Below are 17,153 nucleotides of genomic sequence, written 5' to 3' on the forward strand. Positions count from 1 at the left end.
CCATCAGCATGGGTGCCCTTTATACTCTCTCACCTTGGTCCTCAGAATCCCACCACAATCAGCCCCAATGCCAGTAGCACCAGGCACACCAGCAGCACCAACAACAACACCAACCTTTTCTGCAGTCACCTGATGCTGCAGAGGGCATCAGCACCCGACCACATTGCTGCCCGGGAGGCCAGGGTTGGCCTCATCATGGCCACATTTACTTCACTTGACACTGTACACCCTGGATACCACATGATGCACCAGGTTGGTACCACCCCACACCAACACCATAAAGCATCCCTACAATGCCCAAGTCATTCCTTTCACACTCATCAGCACTGTGCGGGGGAGGGGGGGGTGTACCGTTATGTCTCACCATTCACTAAGCCACTTCCAAAGGTGCAAACAAATCTGTCCAAGAACGCAAAATGTTGAAAATAAAGATTTCAATGTTTGACAGCACATTAACAGAAACTTCACACAAACATTGGCTAAAACACACAAGTGCCTACCCTTGTGTGTTGTTAGTTGGTATGATTGGACTAGGGTGAGATGGGGAAGTGATAATATAGAGAGAGGGAGGGATGAGTGGAGGTGCAAGGTAAGTTGGTGTGAGTAAGGATGTGCAGGAGTAGGGTAGGGAAGGCAGAGTTACGGGGATGTGATGAGAGGCACAGCAGGATGAGGTTGAGTGTGGCTTTGCAGTAACATTTCGTGATCTACTGAGGTCATTGAAAGGTTTGCGCCACTGCAGCCTGGTCCTCCTGACGACATCCCTGCTTGTGACCTCCTGTACAATGTGCAACCAGGCTGCGTTGGTCTCCCGGGGAGGTCTCTTCTGCCCATGGAAGGGAAGGGGACCTCCCTGTGTGCTGTGGCTCCCTCCATAAGCATATGAAGGGAGTCATGAGAGAGCCCGGGTGCAGCCGGGCACCTCTGTGCAGTGTTTGCAGCACCTCAATGCTGTAGAACACTGACGGCGCAGATTTCAAACTAAATTTGGACATGGTCCCTTTAAGGAAACTGGCTGTTGACGTGTCTGACATCATCAGACCCGCTTTCTTCAATTGGCTGGGAAACTCGCTGGGCGGGCTTAACAAGCCCTATCAGTGGAAAGTCATTTCGGAGGCCGGATTGGAGCCAGCAGCGGGGCTGAGACCCGCCACTGACAGCCCCTGCCACGGACCCGCTGAGGTCAGCAAAATCGCGGCCGTCATAACCCGCACTAAAGCGCACCCTGGTGGCCAGGGCCTGCACTACATCATGACAGTTGACATAGAAAAACTGAATGGAAAATATTAACTTAACTTTTACCATTGTTACAATTGCTAACCGAAAATCATGACAAAAGGAAGTAGAGTTTGTGGACAGGAACTATGTGTATACATACAGATTGCCGAAAAAGTCAATGAGATGTTTAAAATGCCCTTCAATCTACAGTATATTTGTATTGACTGCATAAGTACACAGCATAATTTTCTTTCAAAACTTAGTTTAAATAAAATATAATTTGACTCATTTTCAGTATTTCAACACTTCTATATAAGATATATATTGGAAGCTGCAGTTGTATTGAAGAATTTGCTAAGAATTAAAAAGTGAGTTGTCGACTTACAATAAAAAGGACAAGTGAAAGGAAAATATCTGTAAACCCATCCTCTGAATGGTTAGGAAAACTGGCGGATTCCAATGAACTAATGTTGGTAACAATTGGCTGGGTAAGCTATTGGGGCATTGCTGCCCTTTACATGGAAGGTCTTGTGAGGAGACACACACTTCAGTTTAAATTTTCCAGGTCCATGCCCATAGGATGAAACTCAATGTCTGTGTGCGCATGAAAGGCCCTTGTGCAGAGGACAGAGATTATTACAGGAGTCATGTCCTTTTGTAAATTTCAGCTTCCGCACTGCTGTAGTACTCTAAAACCGTACAAATGAAAGCCTTATGGAAACTGGCAAATTAGTTGCTGCTGGCAACCATGTTCATTTTATTGAAATACAAGCTTTACTCAATGAATAAGAGAAAAACTTTCTTAAAACTTTTTTTTTTAAACCGCTTTTATCATATCGCCTGTAGGAACCCTAAGGTCCTACCATCTGTTAGAGGGCAGCTCCTTCTGTAAACAAGCTGTTGTGGAGCACAGGAAGATGATGAGGATCATGCTGCAGGCCACGGTTTAAGAGAATGAGCGGACAGTAATGTGCTTGGGGGCCTAGCCAGGAATGAACAATGTGCAAATGGGGCCTAAAGTGGTCAGAGGGGCCTACCTTTACTCTTCTTAGGGGTTTGGCAATAGGAGGAATGTAGATAGCATTCGCCAATAATGTAAATGGAGCCTAGCAGAAGAGGATCAGCCAGTGTGTGCACAACAGGATCAGTGGTGGAGTTATTCTGGATATTATAGCAAAATACTGCAGATGCTGGAAATCCGAAATAACAACAGAAAATGCTGGAAAAACTCAGCAGGCCAGGCAACATCCGTGGAGAGAAAATAGAGTCAACGTTTCAGGTCAAAACCCTTTGTCAAGACTGAAAAAGCACAGGAAATGAAACAAATTAAAAGGCCAGTTTGGCGGCTGGGAGAGAACAAAAGAGAAATGAAGAGACATTAAGAGGTATTCAAAACGAGACGAGATGGCGATAGGACTAGTGGAGACAAAAGACGGCTCTAGATTAGGTGTGAAATGCGCTGGCAGAATGGGAGACAGCTGCCATGTGGGAGAGGAAAAAGGGCCAAAACAAAGGTGTGGATAAAAAATATAAGTAAAAATGTAATAGAGGCCGAGGTTATGATCTGAAATTGTTGAACTCGATATTGAGTTGTAAAGTGCCTAATCGGAAGATGAGGTGCTGTTCCTCGAGCTTACACTGAGCTTCCGTGGAACAATGCAAGAGCCCGAGTACGGTGAGGTCTGAGTGGGAATGGGGCGGTGAATTAAAATGACAGGTGACCGGAAGCTCGGGGTCGCCCTTACAGACTGAACGGAGGTGTTTTGTTCTCTTCCAGCCCCCAAACTAGCCTTTTAATTTGTTTCATTTCCTGTGCCTTTTCAGTCTTGACAAAGGGTTTTGACCCGAAACGTTGACTCTTTTTCTCTCTCCACGGATGTTGCCTGGCCTGCTGAGTTTTTCCAGCATTTTCTGTTTTGTTGTTCTGGATATTGTTGAGAAGCGGATACAGTCAGGATCACAATGCTGTGATCCACAAGGATTAGCCCAAATGTGGTTGTGCCTACACAGCAGAGCACGGACTGTGGTCTGAGCTTAGTACAAAAAATACAGTACAAGTACTTCATTGGATGTGAACCACTTTGGGGTGTCACGAGGTATAAAAGGCGCTATATAAATGCAAGTTCTTATTTTTCAGGAAGGCAAATAAGCAGCTAAGAATTTGAACTTTGCATCTCTAAAGAAGAAAGACCCAATTCCCTTTAGAAGGTTACTGCTTCCACCACCCTTTCAGGCAGTGTATTCCAGATCATAACAACTTACTGAGTAAAAATTCCCCTCCTCTCTCCCTGGTTTTTTTGCCAATTACTTTAAATCAGTGACCTCTGGTTACTGACCCTCCTGCCAGTGGAAACACTTTCTCCCTAGCTACTCTTATCATAACCTCATATAATTTTGAACACCTCTATTAAATCTCCCCGTAAACTTCTCTGCTTTAAGGAAAACAACCCCAACTTCTCTAGTCTTTCCACATAACTGAAACCCCTCCTCCCTGGTACCAAGCTAGTAAATCTCCTCTGCATCCTCTCCAAGGCCTTGACATCTTTTCTAAAGTGTGGTGCCCAGAATAGGACTCAGTACTCTAGCTGAGTGATTTATAAAGGTTCAGCATAACTTCTTGGCTTTTGTACTCGACGCCTCTATTTATGATACAAAGGATCCTATATGCTTTTTAACACCTTTATCAACTTATCCTGCCACTTTCAAAGATTTATATATGTGAACAAGGTCTGTGTTCGTGCACCCACTTCAAAATTGTACCATATGGTTTATATCGCCTCTCAGAATTTTTCCTTCCAAAAAGCATCACTTCACACTTCTATGCATTAAATTTCATCTGCTATGTGTCTGCCCATTTCACCAGTCTGTCTGTGACTTCCTGAAGTTTGCTACTATCCTCCTCACTGTTCACTACATTTCCAAACTTTGTGTCATCTGCAAACTTAGAAATTATGCCCCTATACCCAAGTCCAGGTCATTAATATATATCAATGCCGATTTTATATAGTGCCTTTGTTGTCCTCCGGATGTCCCAATGCACTTCACAGCCCATGAATTACTTTTCTGAAATGCAGTCACTGCTCTAATGTAGGGAAATACAGCAGCCAATTTACACACAGGAAGGTCCCATAAACAGCAATGAGATCAATAAGCAGATATTTGGTTTAGTGATGTTGGTTGAGGGATAAATATCGGCACGGTCACCAGGAGAAATAGTTGTATGGGATCTCTTGCGTCTACCTGAGAGGGCAGATGGGTCTTGGTTAAACGTCTCATCTGAAAGATGGCACCTCTGACAGTGCAGCACTCCATCAGTACTGCACTGCGAGTGTCAGCCTGGATTTTATACTCAAATCTCTGGAGTGAGACTTGAACCCACAACCTGCTGACTCAGAGGTGCTATATAAAGGCACATTTTTTCTTTAATATGAATTGTGCTATTTGATTATGGTATCAAGTTCAGCCTCATCAGATTGTGCATAAGTTGGACAGTGGTGTCCCACAAGAAATTTGATGACAGCATAGTTGGCTCCTCCCTACTTGCAAGATAGGTATGCGTTTATTGCACATCAAGCAGGTCTTACAACATTGATTATTTCTCTTCTCACCTTGCTCCTATTCCCTTCATGTCTACTTCAGACCCCATGGTAGAAAATAAATGTGACTCATTGGTTTTCTCCATGCCCAAATCTTCAAATCCATTTATTTGAGTCTTTGTTCCATTCCCAAGTTGGTTCAGAATCACTCTGCTGTTTATATCTGATTGTCTTCTGTTCACACAAGTGTAATTTGGAATGAAGTTCCATAAATTCAATGCCTACAGCACACTATTGCTGTGTAGAATCGCATTGTTTCCTACCACAAGAAGAAAGAAAATCTGAGACTGGGCAGGTGTATGGGAAGAATGCCTTTTGTCCCCATCTTAGGGGGCTACTTCTTTTCAATGAAAAGTCTAGGCTTGGAGCTGTCCAAAATGAAAGGTGTATGTTGTATTCAGACTCTGCTGAAGTGCTGCTCAAAGACCCACGAGGGTATGTGAAGGGGAGTGTGAAGCAGCCTTTCACATAACCAAGATTACTAATAAATGAGTAGTAATAAATGAGTAATCATCCTCTCTGTATGGGACCCTACTGATAGTACACAATAGGATTGAAGTGTATTCTATAGTGGCAAGTAGCCGTGTAATCACTGTAATATGAGGAAACTCCTCCGTTAAATTGACTGGAACATTTGATGCTCAAAATAAGTAACAAAATGAAAAACTACAGTAATGGAAAAAGATCTCAGTTATTAAATACACTGCCCCAGAATTGAACAGGAAGGGCACACCTTTGATCTCCAGTCTGCTGAATTCGCGGATTTCAACTGGGCATAGCAGTAAGACATTACATTTGGTTTCAGAACCCTGGGCTATGAAGGGGGGAAAATCGAGCATCATTCTTCCTCCTATTATTCACTATCTACCGATCCTGGCTGAAAAGCGAATGTTGGGTGATGACAGGATGGGATTTGGTTGTGATGCCCCTCTGCGAGAATATAATCTGGTCACACTCGCTGTGTTGGCTTTCAATGAAGATTGGCCATTTTGACAAGGCACTGGAGGGTAGCTGGCACCCACGGAGCCATTCTCGAGCACGAGTCTGTGCCTTCAGGAGCGGAGGAGCGAAAAAGATCTTTATTTCAGAAATACCATTAGAAAAGTAACTTGCCATTTGATGCGCATTTAATGGCAGATCACTTAATGATTTTTTTATGAACATTGCACGAAATCATGCACTAACTGCTAATTTGCTGTGCCTTTAATTCCATTCCTGTTTTCTCTGACGCGATTAATTGAATGTGTGCCATTAACTTACCTTGTCTTTCAAACGACAGGTGTCGAATTGGTTTGGTAATAAGCGAATCAGGTATAAGAAGAACATTGGTAAATTCCAGGAGGAGGCCAATCTTTATGCAGCCAAAACTGCGGCAGACGCCACAACTGTGGTCGCCCAGCAAGGGAGTCAGGCAAATTCCCCTTCCACGCCCAATTCAGGTAAGCCTCCCTGACAATCTCGCATGTATATACACATATAGAGCAGCAGAGTGCTGCTTGTGGGATCAGTTGTTGAGATATTCCATCGTTCAGTTAGAAGAAAAACTCCATTAATTCGAAGAACGTCGTTCAAACTGCATGTCAGATTTCAGTGATCCCATTTGTTGTTGAAGGACAATTATATTGGGGAGGGGGGGGTTAAGCATTGCAAACACTAATTCTACATAAGTATGGTCCATTTTTTTGAGAGGCGTTATTCATTATCAAAATGATCTTATTTACATTATTTGCTTGTCTAATTCAGAGGGTTGGATGGCTTGTCTAACGTAAGATATACCTCGTAACATGCTGTGTCAACAGGATTTACAGACTGATCTGTTCATCTGACTATTTAAAATTGGGAGCAGTGTTCCTCTGGGTATGTGCTGAAATGGTCCACAACATTCCAGATATTTGTCCCACGTTAAAGTTCTTTACAATCCGCAGCTGCTACCTTTTTCTCGAAAGTACATTTAAAGGAATATTTTCTGATCTAAGCAGCGCAATACGCAAGAAGACCTCCCTGCGTGGTACTGCGAAGGTGTCTGGTCTCAGGCTACATCTATCCCATGAGTAAATTGTATTTGCTTATTCCACAGCTCCTAACCTGGTTACTATATTTATCCTACACAACAGTATAGTAGGTACAGTAATAAAGTAGTCATGAATACAAAAGCAAAATACTGGAAATCTGAAATTAAAAACAGAAAATGCTGGAAACACTCAGCAGGCCAGGCAGCATCTGTGGAGAGAGAAATGGTTAGCGTTTCAGGTCGATGACCCTCCGTCAGAACTGAACAGTCATGAACTTTTGTGACCATTGGTCATGTAATGCCATTAGCTTTATTTCTGGGTTATGAAACGAGTGCATTTATGACGACCTGCCTGGTGACCACCTGTAGTATAATGAACCGACGAGCCTGGTCAGTATAAAGATTCAATCTTCCAGTGACTTCATGTAGCTTTTCAACACAGTGTTCACATAAAACCAAGCATTCCTCTCTAAATATTTAAGTGCGTATTCCTCTTAAAGGGGCAGTATGTTTTATTGATTTACGTTCTGATTTATCTGTTGAAACTCCTGTTTAGAGGTTGTCTGGAAGTCTTTCCCACTGATATCATGACCGGGGGGTGGGGGGGGCGGAAGTGGATGTTGAGTAGATTTCCCGTTGTGATGTCAATGCAGAGAACTGCCTTGGGATTTGTGCAGTCCTCTTAATCTTCTCACTGACTTGGCTTTGGAGGGAAGCTGAGGCACAAAATCTAGTTCCCTAGTCTGTCAAATCAGTGATATATGCTAACAATGATGAAATATGGTCATTTTTTGAGATGTGGGGGAGGGGTGAGATGGCGCAGGAAGTACTCCCCCAGCCCCCTCCCCCAACCTGTCTTCCCCCCTCTCTCCAGCATGTAACAAATTGTGGAATCAGGTATACCTTTACCCAGTAGTGCACTATATTCAGGCTTTTGTGAGACAATACAGATAACGCCTCAACAACGTGACACATTATGTAATGCCCTCAACTCAGCCTCTCTTCTATATTCTATCTCGTACATATCCTCTTTCCTGGGGCTTACCGGAGAAGAATTAAAACATGCTGCATGACGATTCATATATTGGTCACATCAACATTGTTACCCAGAAAAAATTCAACTATGCAACAACCTCAACTTGTATTTATATAGCGCCTTTAACATAGTAAACGTCCCAAGTCGCTTCACAGGAGCGTTACAAAAAAAAATTTGACATCGAGCCACAAAAGGAGATATTAGGGGAGAGGATCAAAAGCTTGGTCAAAGAGGCAGATTTTAAGGAGCGTCATAAAGGAGAAGAGGTTTAGGGAAGGAATTCCAGAGCTTAGGGCCTCGGTAGCTGAAGGCACGGCCGCCAATGGTGGAGTGATTATAATCAAGAGGGCAGAATTGGAGGAGTGCAGATATTTCGGTGGGTTGTGGGGCTGGAGGAGATTCCAGAGATAGGGAGGGGAGGGGCGAGGACATGGATGGCAATGCACCTGAATGGAATTCAGATCTGTTGCCTTTTGCCGTTGGTCCTATTGGGGTTTCTTTTTTCCTTTCTTGTCTCTCGCTGCTTTCCTGCTAACTGTAGATAGTAAATTGCAGTGTTTCTTTTCTTCAGATTAGTCCTTTGTGTTTGAAAACACCTTTCTAATTATTGATTTTATTCTCATTTGGCTTTGTTCCTTTTCTGGTGGCTGATGAGCACGTGGATATAAAGCACGTTTTATCTCTGTACATATAGTTGCCTGATGTACATTGATGCATGTCCACACTGCCTGGGCTTTTCAAGTATTTTGTGAGTGTTTTATTGGAAACCATGGCTCATCAACCAGAGTAATGTTTGATCGAGGCCCTCTTACAGCAACCTGCCAGAAGAGTCTGGGACAGAACTCGAGGGACATGCAATTCCATCTTTGGGTCCCCACAAGGCTTCCCCAGTAGATAACTAGGTTGCATTATGTAGGCGAATGTGATCACCACCACATTACAGAAATTCTACCATGGAGTGTGTTGTGAAAACCGAGCTCTTGCCTCAGGCCTCCAGTTCCTCGTCTTTCCCCTTTGTCTTACAGAAGGTTAATCAGGGTTCTTTATCTCCAACTTTGGAAGCTTTTGGACTTAACCTAATACAGAGGGGATCTTCCTCAACACCAGATATTGACGCATTGTCTTCAGCATCATATCCAGCACCATGGTCACGAATGGCACAGACTCCATTGTCCGTGTCAGGTTTTGTCCTTCCAGATTTTGGTCCTGGTCCCTGGGGCCTGTGAGCAGATTTTGTGGCCAAGCAAATTGTGGATTGCTTTAACACACCAAGAGCAGCAGCACCAGTTACAAGTGCTCAGGGGTCAGTCGTCTAACTCTGGGCTAGCGACTGCTGGGGCTCTGCAAGGGTTCCATTTGTCCTCTGAGGTTACAATGTTCTTTTGCTTGGATTGGCGACGATGAGGAAGAGGAACCTTACTCCTTTCCTGCAGCTCCCCGCACAGCAGGACGACAAGATAAATCAGAAAAAGTTACAGTAGCAAGTAAAAAAAACTGGAGCCCATAAAATGGCCTACATGGTGCTTTCTGATGTATTTCAACAATAACACCCTGATTATTTTCCCCTCCAACTTTCTCTTATTCCTCCGCACCGCATTCTGGGTATAGTTCCAGTGCACTCGCCGCCCACTGGCATATCTCCCAAGTTGATCATTCTTAATGTAAGCACTTAGACAGTGAGTCTAAGAAGAGAGTAAGTTATTCGACCGCAGAGAGCAGCACATCCAAGCCTGAGCCTGTCCTAGCCCAACTTCCACATGTGTGCTGTTCCAGCTGGGGTCATTGGATAGTGATCAGGAGAAGGAAACCTGATTGTTTTTCTCCCACCATAGTTTGGAGACTCTGCACTTGATGCTAAACCTCAGAGAGGTTGGGAGAAACTGTTTTCACCTCATGCAGCAGTTAAAAGAAAGTGTTGCATCAGATATCTCCACCAGAAGCATAAGATTGCTGATGTGATTTTCTAGGAATGGATACGAAGGTATTTTTGATAGCTGCAAATGTGAAGCTTGGAGACCTGTTGCTTCGCACATCAAAGACTGAAGATATGTCGACAAACAGACTCAATACACTGGAACATAGGAAGAGGAGTAGGCCGTACAGCATTATGATGTGAATCCCAATCATTACTTCATACAGATAGACTTTAAAAACTGAAACTTCCACCTGCCAGATAACTAGGGCCAGGTCACTTTCCAATTCTGAAAAACATAGCAACTCAACGGCTTTATTTCAGTATCGGATCCTGAGACTCCTCGCAGCGTGATTCTATCCCACTGACTCGCTCCTCACCTGTACTAAAGCTGTATTTTACAGCCCCAACCAATCTAGTCCTCATCCAACATACACACACGCCCATTTCCCCTCGAGGCCCCAGATAGCCTGAGGAGCTGAGGCCCATTGTCCACTCCTGCTGCCAGTCCCACTCAGACCAGCTAACTCCGCACCGATTGGGAATCAGTCCTGGGATTTTCAGGCTCAGCCACACACCACCTTTACCAACTAAGCCATTGAGTCACCTCAAACTTTAATGTACATTTTACATTAGCTCGTGAGGTCTTTAAAGTATTGGTCTGCAGAGGTTTCATTTATACTTCCATATTCATCTGTTAGTTTGATTTTACAGTTGTCATGGGGTAGGGAAATTTGAAGCTTTAAGAGCTGCCAAAATTTAATTAACCAATAGCATTGTAGCGTGCTCACTTCATGGCACTGTGTTTTGCAGGTTAGAATTCCCACGTGACTAACTAACACTGCAAGCCAATGTTCATCTTATGTATCCAATCATTTCTTTGGGAGGGAAGTATGATACGTTGTTAAGGCAGAGACCTGCTGCCTGAGAAACCAGCAGAGGTCCAGACATCAGGGACCCAAAATAAATTTCACACTAGGAACAACCAAAATTGAACAAACCACTAACTACACATACTTGGGCTTAAAAATCAGTTCTACGGGAAATTTCAAACTGGCTGTGAATGAACTGAAAGAGAAAGCAAGAAGGGCTTTCTATGCCATTAAAAAATCAATCCAAATAGAAATCCCAATTAGCATTTGGCTCAAAATTTTCAAATCAGTAATTGAACCAATTGCGCTCTATGGCAGTGAGGTGTGGGGACCGCTAACACAACAAGAATTTGCAAAATGGGACAAACACCCAATTGAGATCCTACATGCAGAATTCTGTAAAAGTATCCTCCGGACTCGAAGGAAAACCGTAAACAATGCATGCAGGGCAGAACTAGGCCAATATCCATTAATAATCACTATCCAAAAAAGAGCCACCAAATTTTGGAAACACCTAGAAATGAGCAACCCCCAATGCTATCATTACGAAGCCCTGAAATGCCAAGAGAGGACCATAAAGAAGAATACCCTCAGTCAACTAGTCCTGGGACTCAGTGAAGTAACTACTAACACTACTAACAATAACCAGCCCCAGGACAGTGACAGCGTAACACAAAGAATTCGACCCAACACAATCGTCGCTAAGCAAAAGGAAAAATATCTGTCATATTGGGCAGAAACAACAAAAACCCAAAGCAAACTCAATTGCTACTTGGCTCTAAACAGACAATACAACATGGCTGATTACCTGACCATGGTAAAGGATAGCAAACTGAGAAAAACTTTGACAATGTACAGACTTAGTGAACATAACCTGGCGATCGAAAAAGGTAGACACAGACAGACCCGGCTACCAAGAGAGGACACGATATGCTCTCACTGCAGTCAGGGAGTGGTGGAGACAGAGATGCACTTCCTCACAGCTTGTAGAAAATATCAGGGCATAAGGGAGAATTTCTACCCAAAATTCACAAAAATATGCCTGGAATTCAGAAATTTGAATGACGACCAAAAACTCCCATACCTACTAGGGGAAGAGAGAAATTGCATAACACTAGCGGCACACTATGTTACAGCTTGCCATAAACAGAGGGACAACCAGTAAATATAAGAAAAGAGTATATATAAATTATATGAAAGTATATATTTATACACTCAGGGATATATCTGTTTATACACTGTATGGATAGATCTGTATTTTTGTGAACAAACATGAATGTTTTCCGATGCTTTGGCAACATAAGATGTAACTTGTCATGCCAATAAAGCGATTTGAATTGAATTGAATTGAATTGAATAGCAAGTATCGAGGAAGGAATAGCAGGGTTTTATATGCTTTCCTGTTTGAGGAAATCTGAAAGAGGAGCACGGAGTTGGAAAATGCAAGAGAAAAAGTAGGAGAGAAAATGATTTTACTGTGAATACGTTTGGCTGTAAAGACAGCCCGAGTGCAGTTTTCTTTTCCAAAGCTGCCATAGAATAAATGATGAGCTGTTCCTTTAGAAGCTGCACGTTCTGATGCCTCAGTGTCAGGGTATTCAAGTTGTAGAATGTCACAGGGCTGCCTGTCCTGTCAACTCCCGCCCCTGTATTGGGGGGCTTTATCAGTTTATGGTGGGGTTGCTTGCTGTTGTACAACAGGGAAGTGGGGTGGGGGGGGGGGGGAGAGAGAGAAGGACACCAGCCTGCACCTTGTCTGTTGACAGCTGATCATGAAGTTATATTGATTGCTGTCTTTGAAAAGTTAAAAGTAACGGTTATTTTATGGAGAGTAATTCTAAATTTTCTTCACACTTAAATAAAAATAAAAGTACAGGTACTCACAATAGGAACCTTTCATTTTCAGTTCTAGTGAATCAGTGTAGCCTGTTATTTCACTAACAGTAATAACAACAACTTGTATTTATATAGCACCTTTAATGCAGTAAAACATCCCAAGGTGCTGCACAGGAGTGTTATCAGATAAACTTTGACACCGAGCCACATAAGGAGATATTAGGGCAGGTGACCAAAAGCTTGGTCAAAGGGGTAGGTTTCAAGGAGTGTCTTAAAGGAGGAGAGAGGTTTAGGGAGGGAATTCCAACGCTTTGGGCCTGGAGAGCTGAAGGCACGGCCGCCAATGGTGGAGCGATTAAAATCGGGATGCGCAAGAGGCTAGAATTGGAGGAGCGAAGGTATCTTGGAGGATTTGAAAACAAGGATGAGAATTTTTAAATTGAGGCGTGCATAACTGGGAGCCAGTGTAGGTCAGTGAGCACAGGGGGTGATGGGTGAACGGGACTTGGTGCGAGTTAGGACACGGGCAGCAGAGTTTGGATGACCTCAAGTTTACAGAGGGTAGAATGTGCGAGGCCGGCCAGGAGTGTGTTGGAATAGTCAAGTCTAGAGGTAACAGGCATGGATGAGGGTTTCAGCAGCGGATGAGCTGAAATGAAGAACTCAAAGGATTGAGCTTGTTGCACATCACCTTCTCCACTATTGGCTAACCACTGCTTGCAGCAAAGTAACCTTTGGATACAACATTTGGAGCTGTTACCAAGAGTTCGAAGCCTGGAGCTTGCAGCACTTGGCAGCTGAGGAGCAATTCCCCGAGTTGTGACTTTCACCCTCGCTGACCACCAATATTCAGATTGCTGCGGGGCTTTTAATGGGTATTGCACTTTCTCACCCACACCGGGCAGTAAATGACATTGAAATACAAACCCCATCGTTATTACCACTAAGTTGCTGAATAAATACAATGCACCAATTTTACCCATAATGAAATAATTTTAAAGGTCATCCTGATTCTTGCATGTTAGGAATAGAGGCAATCGCTCCATTTTCAGGTGTTGGGTATGGATTCTTGGTTCAGACAAAGAGAGATGGAGGAATGGTTATTGATGTGAAAGATGAAGGGGACAACATTGCTGCTTTCAATGTAACTTGTACAATGGACCATTGAAAACTAGAGGTACAGCAGGTCAAATATTTAGTGACTTTATCCTCAGAGAACTTCTTCAATGTAGCTTTTGAACAAGTTCTTTGTACTGAGTTCTGGATGTAGTTGGTATATTGTGTTGGGGTAGTTTTCCATTTTAACTGTTGGAAGCCAATCGAGGTTCCTACTCATCAAAATCTGGAAGTTGCTGTTCGCGTACAGCATTACACCAGTGGGAGCAGAGAGAAGGCTGATGGAGTTGTCACGGGGCACAGGGTGTGCATGGTCTGCACACATTGCTATGCCTCTCATCACATCTACAGGCCCAGGCACAGCTACCTGGCAATGACTGAGGAATACTGCCTCTAGAGAATCCGGTTTAGGAAGACGGCAGTTACAGAGCTATGCCATCTGCTTCAAGAAGATCTGCAGCCAACCTTAAACATAGGTGGCTAACAAGGTGACCGTGGCCCTCAGTTCTTGTGGCACTGTCTGCTTCCAGGCTACCATAGGGGCTGTCTGCAATCTCATCCACTTACTAACCGCAGCAACGTGAAGGGGCAACATCATTGAGCAGACTTGCCCAGAGGGCCAGCCAGTCAGGCTCCTGGATGCAATGCTCAATGTGCCATTGTATTTGACTAACAGCTCATTGTGTCCATGTGCCAAGCACGGACAAGGCAGAGCACGGGTGCAGCTAATCACGCTTTCTTCCACAACAGAGTCACTAAGGAGTCATGCTAGGTTCAGTGTCAAGCATTCGAAAAATAGTGCAAGCATCAAGGGACAGCATCATGACAACACTCAGACGCCACCATAGAGGAAATAAGTGCGCTACACTTGACTTGAACATTGTGCTGAGGGCTTATTTATCATGTGACAGCAGGAATTATCAAACGTACTGTTGATATCTCAAAGCAACACTTAAACATATTTGGATTGATTGGGGGCAATTCTCTGCCCACCTCCAGGATTTCCAGAACAATTTTCTGTTGCATGCTCCATACCTTCACCTCGAAAAGAGGCCTCACTCAGCATTCATCTCTCTGACAGGATGGCTAACCTATGGCCTCTGACAGAGTAAGAGGGTGAAAATGTCAGAGGAATCAGCAGTGCAGCAAGGAAGACTGGTGCGCAAGGTTGGCATTCAAGGAGCGCCGTAATTAAATCAAAAATCAAATCATCTTTTATTGTCATTGTTAGTGCACAAGTGCAGTACAACGAAATGTAGGCTTGCGGCTCCTGAGAGTGTACATTTAGATTAAGACATTTAAACATTCAACATACATTTGGCTTGTAATACATTAACATAAACATAACCATGATAAAGTGCATTGGCAGATGTGCAGGCTTTAGAGTTTATTTGTGGAGTTCAGTAGGATGACAGCCCTGGGAAAGAAGCTGTTCCTAAATCTGGTCGTACGGGTGCGAATGCATCTGTAGCGTCTCCCAGATGGCAGGGGGGCGAACAGACTGTGGCTGGGGTGGGCAGGGACATAATTTCTTCAAGGATCCCACCACATCTGCCAAGTAATGGTGCCCAAACCACCTTGTCCTACACTTTTATGCTCAGTTCTTTAATCCCATCTGTTGCCATTGTATGTGGAGCTCCTGCACAATGTTTAAATCGGGTGCGGGGGCCTTCAGCACCTCTATTATGCAATGTGAGTTGACACAATGCTACCCTGGGTGCTTTGTTTCAGACGTGTTACACCTTGCATATTACTGCTTCTTGGGAACTTACTTGTGGAAGGAGCAAATGTATTGCTGCTACAAGGCTTCATTGACAGCTAGCTGTGCTATACTAGACCTCCATAGGCTATGCTTTCGCCAGGGCCTTGCATGCGAGTCGTCCACATTAGGCCTGTGGTGGCTAATTGGTGTTGAGTAAAACTCCCCCCATATCTAGTGCACTAGATGCATCTGGGTGGGTGGTCATCAGTCCTTTTTAGTATGTCTTTTCCCCCTAAGTCCTTGCTGATGGGCCTGCAGCTGTAAGCCAATCAAACTAGCTTTCCTCAGTCTGTGATGCAGTTTAATCAGCTGGCTTTGCCTCCCCAGCCAGTGCTATTCCAGGTGCTTAACTGGCTCTGAATTTCAGCTCACTGTCGAGGTAGAAGATCTATTGCTGCTTCCTTCTTATTGGGCGATCTACTGTGGCCACAGATTGTAATCAACAGAACATGTGTACACCAGCGTATGGCAAAAACGTTTCGGGAGCTTTTGATCGAGATTACAATAAACACACCAATAGTAATGTGCAGGCCGTAACGGCTCAATTTGATTCTTGCACCATTCCTTAGTCAGTGGGAATGTGCTGGTCTGTATTTGGCTTTTTCGGGTGATTTCCATGAACCAGGCTCCTTATAACAAACAGTGACATTATGCACAGCCTGCAGATAGTGGTAGATTTGAACTATAGAGGACTCGTACCAGCTCTGTGCTGACAACAGAGGAGCATGGTTCAGGGGCATTGTATGACCACTTGAATCTTGTCCTCGAGTTACTAACCCTGCATGATGTCTTGAGTTTTAAAATATTCTTCAAGGTACTCAAACTAGGACTGACATGTCTAAACAATAAAATCTAATTACTCTCAACTGAAAAATTAATTTTCCAACTATCAATTTAGTAAATGAATGATTAAACAAAAATAAACCCTTCAGGGTGCGTAAATGCATGTAACTATTTAACAGATGATTGTGAGCATGCTGAGAGTTTTAATCTGGGCATTTTGGGTGCATGCATCTTTGTTTCTCAACTAACCCCTTCCTGTTGGCACTTTCAGCTTATCTCTGTGCTTGGCTCAAGGGGGGACGTACTGTGTGCGATCTGTGCGTGATTCAGGTGCCTGACTCTTTCCTTTCCAGGTTCTTCTGGTTCTTTTAACATGCCAAACTCTGGAGACTTATTCATGAACATGCAGTCACTGAATGGGGATTCTTACCAGGGTTCTCAAGTTGGAGCTAACGTGCAGTCACAGGTAGGCATAGGACGATTCGTTTGGAGTACGGGACATCTCAAAGAGATTAGAATAACAAACCCCACCCACAAAAGAGGAAGCTTCAAAGATGGCTAAAATCTAACTGATGACTTTGGGAGGCTTGAATGCCCAACTGAGTAATGGTAACTGCCACCAGACCCTCGAGTATGTGGGCCTCCTAATGCTGAGAAGACATGATATGTTCAGTTTCATTGTAGGAAGTTCCATTTGTAGATGCTTCCCAGTGTGGGATTAGCTGGGCTATATCTATTTAGCTCCATTCTCCACTCGTCACCGTGATTGATTTAACTGGAATTATCGTCTGGGTGAGCCCTTCCACTAAGCATATTCCTGAGTAAGTGTCTCCTGATAGTGCCACTGGTAGGCAGCGTGCAGATTATCCATATCAATTTGAAGGGCTTAGGTTTGATTCTGGTCTGTGCTGATGGTGTCAGTAACAGTGCTCTAATTGGCCTCAGCACTCCCGAGCTATTGAGAGAAACACCAGCCAGGATTCTTGCTCTCCTGTTTGCTGGCCAGTGACC

General features: G+C 43.8%; 1 protein-coding gene across 4 annotated transcripts in view; it reads left to right on the top strand.

The window, feature by feature from the left end:
* The window catches only part of pbx4 (pre-B-cell leukemia transcription factor 4), a 340,266-nt gene that overhangs the window by 310,329 nt on the left and 12,784 nt on the right, over nucleotides 1–17,153 (top strand). For 3 of the 4 annotated variants that reach the window (XM_085971522.1, XM_085971523.1, XM_085971524.1), the window contains exons 6-7: nucleotides 6,094–6,253; nucleotides 16,496–16,608. In XM_085971522.1, the coding sequence (XP_085827648.1) occupies nucleotides 6,094–6,253; nucleotides 16,496–16,608 (273 nt within the window). The remainder of the gene's footprint in view (nucleotides 1–6,093; nucleotides 6,254–16,495; nucleotides 16,609–17,153) is intronic. The other variant, XM_085971525.1, reaches the window with a different exon arrangement.

This window comes from Somniosus microcephalus, chromosome 31 (assembly GCF_052327205.1).
Source record: "Somniosus microcephalus isolate GS21.2 chromosome 31, FLI_Smic_1.0, whole genome shotgun sequence".
In the NCBI taxonomy this organism is placed as follows: domain Eukaryota; kingdom Metazoa; phylum Chordata; class Chondrichthyes; order Squaliformes; family Somniosidae; genus Somniosus; species Somniosus microcephalus.